Genomic DNA, 5,596 nt, shown 5'->3' with positions numbered 1-5,596 from the left:
TCTAGCGGTTCTCTCTCTAAGAAGGATGAGTAACAGGCAGCCCACCATCAAGATCTGGAGACAGAGGCTCGTATTCACCCCTGTGGTTTCTATCTTCAGGCTGCACAATACTAGCCTAGTCCCAGCAGCTCTGCCAGGCACAGAGTGCAGCTGTGGCAGCGTGTGGCTGGTGTCCAGCTGTGCTCATGCTCACTGTAAGGCAGAAAGACTGTTTCCACTGTGGTATCCCCCCATTCCAGTCCCGGGGAGAGAGCTGGTGAACAAGGGAAGGAAACAGACCAAGGTGTAAGAGACAAAGGAATTTTAAAGCTGGAGCTCCTGGCTTCAGCACTGTAGCAGATTCCTGGCTACAATCATCCGCATCACTTCATTGGTACCTGCAGCAGGACAAGGGTGCAAAAGACAGACAGTTAGGAGATGGTCCGTCTCTGCCCCCAAAGAAGGCAAAGAGAATTCTTCCCTGTTTTGCAATCTAGAGCACAGAAAAGCTCTTCCCACCAATTGAGGTGGCATTTAGGAGGTGTTGGGCCAAAATACAACTGCCAAGTGCCAGCACATGGCTCGGGAAAGGCTTCAGAGTGGTAGATGTTGGTGCTTCTTTTTCTTTGGGCATTGAGAGGCCCTCATAGGGTTCCAGGCATCAAGCAAAACTGGATATAGGCCAACATCTGAGATCTCTGCTTTAGTATGTAACATATACACAACACACAGAAAGACTCCACTCAGTATTGGAAAGAGTATGTCCCTTAGTGGTTGCTCTGGTTGTAGGTGAAAAGATTTCAAAGGAGGGAAAACAAAATTTGGAGGCTGAATTGAGATTAGTAGTAGTAAGAGTGTCTTTTACCTTCCAGGATCTGGTGGACTCTGATGTCTCGCACAAACTGCTGCACAGCATAATCCTTCAGATAGCCGTAACCCCCATGCATCTGCAGAGCCTGGTTACAGATCTAAGAAGACAGCATCCCTGGTGAAGTGACTTGCATGGTGTTGAGGACCAGTCAGTAACAGAAGTTTGGTAAGAACTCAGGAACCTGGGCTCACTGGACTCTTTTTTTTTTTTTTTTTTTTTTTTCTGATAACCTAATTTAATCTCTTAACAAAGTCTGGTGTGACGGCAAGGTGCTCTCAGTCCCCATCAGTGCTGCTCTTAGTGCTATCATGTTACCTAAGTGCTGTTTCACATTAACGGTGGAAACACTTTACTTCACTAAAGGCAATTTTTGCTGCATTTTCATGGTGCTACTGATGCAAAAACCAAAACGCCACATCACCATCTAGCGGTCAGTCAGCTGAGGAATCTGTTCAGGGCTCTGGTTTCTACTGAAACATGACTCCATGTGTCATTATCTGTCAACTTGGGGCAAAAAGCCTGAACTGGGGAGAGGCTAATACTGCAGCCTCCACAGGGTGCAGAATTCTGTCCTGTAAAACATCCTGGTCCTGAAATGAGGCTTCTGGCTCAATGAACGTGCTTGGTTCTCGGTCTCTACAGTGTCAAACTTCTTTCTGACATCCTGGCCGCCAAGAGGGGTCTCTAAGCTTGCAGTTATGATGCCAACTGAGGTTTGAGTAACGTACCGCAAAACATTCATCTGTAGCAAAGAGCTTGGCCATGGAGCACAGCACAGCCGCGTCCTCCCGTCCCTCCTGCAGTGCCCGCGCTGCGTTGCGAACCATGAGCCGTGCTGCCACCAGGCGCGTCGCCATCTCCGCCAGCTTGAACTGCAGGTACTGCCAGCAGACAGCACCAGAGGAAAAAATAGGTCAGCATCTTTGGGGGATCCTGTGTCCTGAACCACATCCCCACTACCTTCAGGCAGTGTCAGGCCTAACACGCTTTCTTACTCAGGAAAAGCATGTTCCTGACTTCTCCAGGGAAGATCCTGTGAAGTGAGTGATGGGACCACTAGCTGCTTGTTCAGCCAGGATCAGAAAGAGCACAGCTCTGGCCGTGCGGATCTGGTGGAGAGCTTACCTGATTGTTTGCTAGGGCTTCTCCAAACTGTTTGCGGACAGTGAGATGTTCCTGAGCCAGAAGAACAGAGGCATGAGCAGCTCCTAACGAACAAGAAGCTGGTGGGAGAAGCCAAGGACACAGCATGAATATGAAGCTAACGCAGACGGGTAACAAGATGATCCTGCCCCCCTCCCTTTGCTCTCAGCTGTCTTTCTTACCAATGTTTATCCTGCCTCCATTCAGTCCCTTCATGGCAATGCTGAAGCCCTGCCCTTCGGCTCCCAGCCGGTTGCCGACAGGAACAACGCAGTCCTCTAAGATCACAGCCCGTGTTGGCTGGGAATTCCAGCCCACCTGGGAAAAAAAAGAGCACTTTCCAGACTGCCTGAGGAGCAGCACACCTCCAGCTCCCAGCAGAGAACTGCCCAGCCTGCTCCCAGCCCCTGGATCTCATTGCCAGGCTGCCATAGTGTGCCTGTGGTCTATGTGGTTTGGCCTCACTATGCTGAGTTGGAAACTGGAACACAGATATTTGAGAAGAGGCACAGATCCAATGAACCTTGATGTTCCTGAGACTAAAATCCTTCACATACCAAAGGGACAGGTATTGGTAAAACTTCAACAAAGTTAGACTTGGCTTGGAAAAGCCACACTAGGCTGGGACTCCGGTCCCATCCGAGAAAAGATCCCTGATGCTTTGCACAGGTGAGCTGGTCTCTGTCCTGCACCTCCCTCAGCCACACAGGAAGTAAAGAGAAGCCTCTTACCTTCTTCTCTTTCTTGCCAAAGCTGAGCCCCAGCATCCCCTTCTCCAGCACCAGGCAAGAGATGCCCTTGGGGCCTGGGCCTCCTGTGCGACACATGACTACATATACATCGGTGTCACCTCCCCCACTGATGAAGGCCTGCAGAAGGGCACAAGAAGAAAGGGATGGCTTTTGTACACTAACCCCGAGCCTGCAGCAGCAGCTGGAGTACAAAGACCCCATTGCCAAGAGGTATCTAGGGACCCAACTGTACTAAGCTCTGGTGCATGCTCTGCAGAGCATGTCCTACCTTGGGACAATACACAGAGCTGAGGAGACAGTGGGAAATGGAAAGGATGGTGAGACCCAGGCCCAGCTTTAGGAAGAGTAGAGAGGTACCTTGGAGCCATTCAGGATGTAAGTGTCCCCCTTCCTCTGAGCGGAGGTCAGCAGGGAAGCTGCATCACTTCCACTTCCTGTAGGAGAGGTAAGGAAGCAGCCAGTGAAGCAGCAGGTCCAGAGCCTGAAAACTCTCCCAGGGACTGTACCCAACGACAGTCGGGTTTGTACCACCAGCATCTCAGCAGTCATCATCTGCCCCTTCCCAACATCCTGGTGATTGCCCAAATGAAAAGAAACTTCACCTCCAGCTCCACGCAGTGTTCACATCCAGTTAAACTATGCTAGGAGTGAGGGAAGGGAGAAGATTTCTTGGTTGAGGATGCTCACCTGGCTCAGTTAGGCAGTAAGAAGCAAATTTCTCCATGCTACAGAGCGATGGGCAGAACCTGCGCCTCTGTTCTTCATTGCCAAAGGTGTCGATCATCCAAACACACATGCTGGAGCAAGAGAGAAGGAGCAGCATTACAGTACCTGAACACGGCCCTGGGAGGAAGGCAAGTCATACAAGAACATCCCTGGCTGAATAGAACTCCATGGGGTTCAGTCAAAAGCACAGAGGCTTGAAAGCGTATTGCTCCACTTCAAAACAGAATAAAATTACACGCCACAGAATCCAGGAGGAAGGAGATCACCTTCCATTCACCACGGACTTGCTGCCTTGTGGAACAGCAGGCTCCTATTTAACAGCCTCCACCTTCCCCTCAGCACTAAGCCCTACTGTCTCTTTGGAAAACTGCACCTGGAAGAAGGAAGCATCATCACTCCGTCTTTCTGTGCAAAGTCAGCCCGTCCGTACAAGCAGGATAGCGCCCAGTATCAGCTGGTGCCTCTGGGCTCTGTCACACCACAACCAAAGTACAAAGGCTTTTTCCAGACAGGTTACTATCTATAGACAGCTTAAGTAAAAGAGCAGGGAACAAAATCCAGAACTTAATCCCATCTTGCATGCCAGAAAGCTAAAATTACTGCTTGGTGGCATCTCAGTTTCTATAGCCTGTTTGTTTACTGCTGTCAAGGGATCCTCACAGGGATGTGTCTCCTTGGGGGTCTCAACTTTAAATAACAAGCAGCTCCAAAAGAGCTGTCTGCAGCTGGGTTTAGAGGCCACAGAAAAAAAATGTGGTTTTCAGCCAGGCTGACACCATCGACCGCTCCACAGACACACTCACTTGTGGATGCTCATATAAGCAGTGGTGCTGGTACATCCTGTTGATAAAGCTTCAAAGATGATGGAGGTATCAAGTCGTGACAAACCAGAGCCACCGACATCTGGTTTCACATAGATCCCACCAAATCCTAGCTGGGCTGCCTTCCGCATTGTTTCCACAGGGAAAATTTCCTGTTGGGACAGGCAGAGACATCGCCAGTGAATATTCATGATCAGTGCAATCACAATATTCAGTCTCTCCTTTCTGGCCAACAGAAAGTCCAACCCTTCTGAGGCTATCATACCTTTTCATCCCACTCGGCCATGTGAGGAGCCATCTCCTTGGCAGCAAAATCAAGGGCAACTTTTTGGAATTCCTTCTGCTCCTCAGTCAGGCCGGCAGATGCTAGAAAAGCAGGAAGACATCAGAAGACGCGTCTGTTGCAGGAGAGCAAGCACTACCACCTCTTCTATACCCCAGACAACTTCAGAGTGTCCCTTAACTCGCACAAGCAGTTCAGGTCTCTGCTGCAGAGACCGTTTCTCTGTTCTTGGGGCCATTGTGAACTGTGCTGACAGAGGGCAGCGGGCATCAGCAGGGGGCTTTCTTAGGACAAAAAAACCCTGAGGTCCCCGCTTAGCTCTGTCTACGCAACGCTAACTATGTTGCAAGAGCGGGACAGGGCACCACAGTCCACAGCAGCTGCCAGTCCCTCTCACTGGGTCTGTGCTGCAGAAATCCATGGAAACAGTCCTGGGATTTCGCGGAACTGAGACTAAAGCAAGCAATGAATAAAGCAGCCCTTTGGAAACAGCATCGAAATTTTGGCTACGTCCTGCATTTGAGAACTCCTGCTTCATTTGCACATAGATCCAACGTTGTTTTGCTAGTTCCTCTGCTAAAACTCATAGAGATGCTGCTGCTTCAATCCTAAAGGTGGCTGAACATCGAAGCAATTCATCCGGGAAGTGTTTGGGAATCGCAGAGGAGGAGTCGGGCTCGGACACAGCTGCTCTCCCGGTAACCAGAGATCAGAAGATGCCTTCCATCCCAGGGTAATTCCCAATGGGTACAGCCGGCCCAGCCTGCCTCCCCAGCCACCCTCTCGCACCGTGTTACCGAGTCTTGCTGAGATACTGATTCACAGCCAACCCTGAAAAACCGTGAAGATCTAGCGAAGGTACAGGGAAGGGGACGGAGCTTTCCGCTGTCCCGGGGCCCGCGTCCCCCTGCGCTCAGAAGCAGGGACATCTCCCTCCGGGTGGGGACAGAGGCCCTGGGTCACCGACTTGCCTTCAAGCTTCACCCGAGACCCCCGCCCTCCTTCCCTCCCTCCCTCCCTC

The 5,596-nt window shown here is 50.8% G+C and overlaps 1 protein-coding gene across 1 annotated transcript; it reads right to left on the bottom strand.

The window, feature by feature from the left end:
- Positions 1–312: 312 nt before the first annotated feature.
- ACAD8 (acyl-CoA dehydrogenase family, member 8) lies at positions 313–4,705 on the bottom strand. The gene is made up of 10 exons (XM_010074831.1): positions 4,558–4,705; positions 4,275–4,444; positions 3,433–3,542; positions 3,103–3,179; positions 2,725–2,862; positions 2,176–2,311; positions 1,976–2,073; positions 1,579–1,731; positions 845–947; positions 313–377 (listed from the first exon to the last, which is right to left on the bottom strand). The coding sequence occupies exons 1-10, from the start codon at positions 4,588–4,590 to the stop codon at positions 325–327; spliced, it is 1,071 nt and encodes a 356-aa protein (XP_010073133.1). The 5' UTR covers positions 4,591–4,705; the 3' UTR covers positions 313–324.
- Between the last annotated feature and the right edge of the window lie 891 nt (positions 4,706–5,596).

This window comes from Pterocles gutturalis, unplaced genomic scaffold (genome assembly GCF_000699245.1).
Source record: "Pterocles gutturalis isolate BGI_N339 unplaced genomic scaffold, ASM69924v1 scaffold46837, whole genome shotgun sequence".
Classification (NCBI taxonomy): Eukaryota; Metazoa; Chordata; class Aves; order Pterocliformes; family Pteroclidae; genus Pterocles; species Pterocles gutturalis.
Note: the sequence above shows the minus strand (reverse complement) of the source record. Positions and strands in the feature narration are given on the sequence as shown.

What these genes read in the sequence shown, in the direction of transcription:
- ACAD8 (XM_010074831.1), bottom strand. Translation starts at nt 4,590, where the DNA reads ATGGCTCCTCACATGGCCGAGTGGGATGAAAAG. An exon ending in AAGCCCTAGCAAACAATCAG is followed by an intron (nt 1,732 to 1,975) that starts GTAAGCTCTCCA and finishes GTCTGCTGGCAG; the next exon opens with TACCTGCAGTTCAAGCTGGC. An exon ending in CTACAGATGAATGTTTTGCG is followed by an intron (nt 948 to 1,578) that starts GTACGTTACTCA and finishes CTGTCTTCTTAG; the next exon opens with ATCTGTAACCAGGCTCTGCA.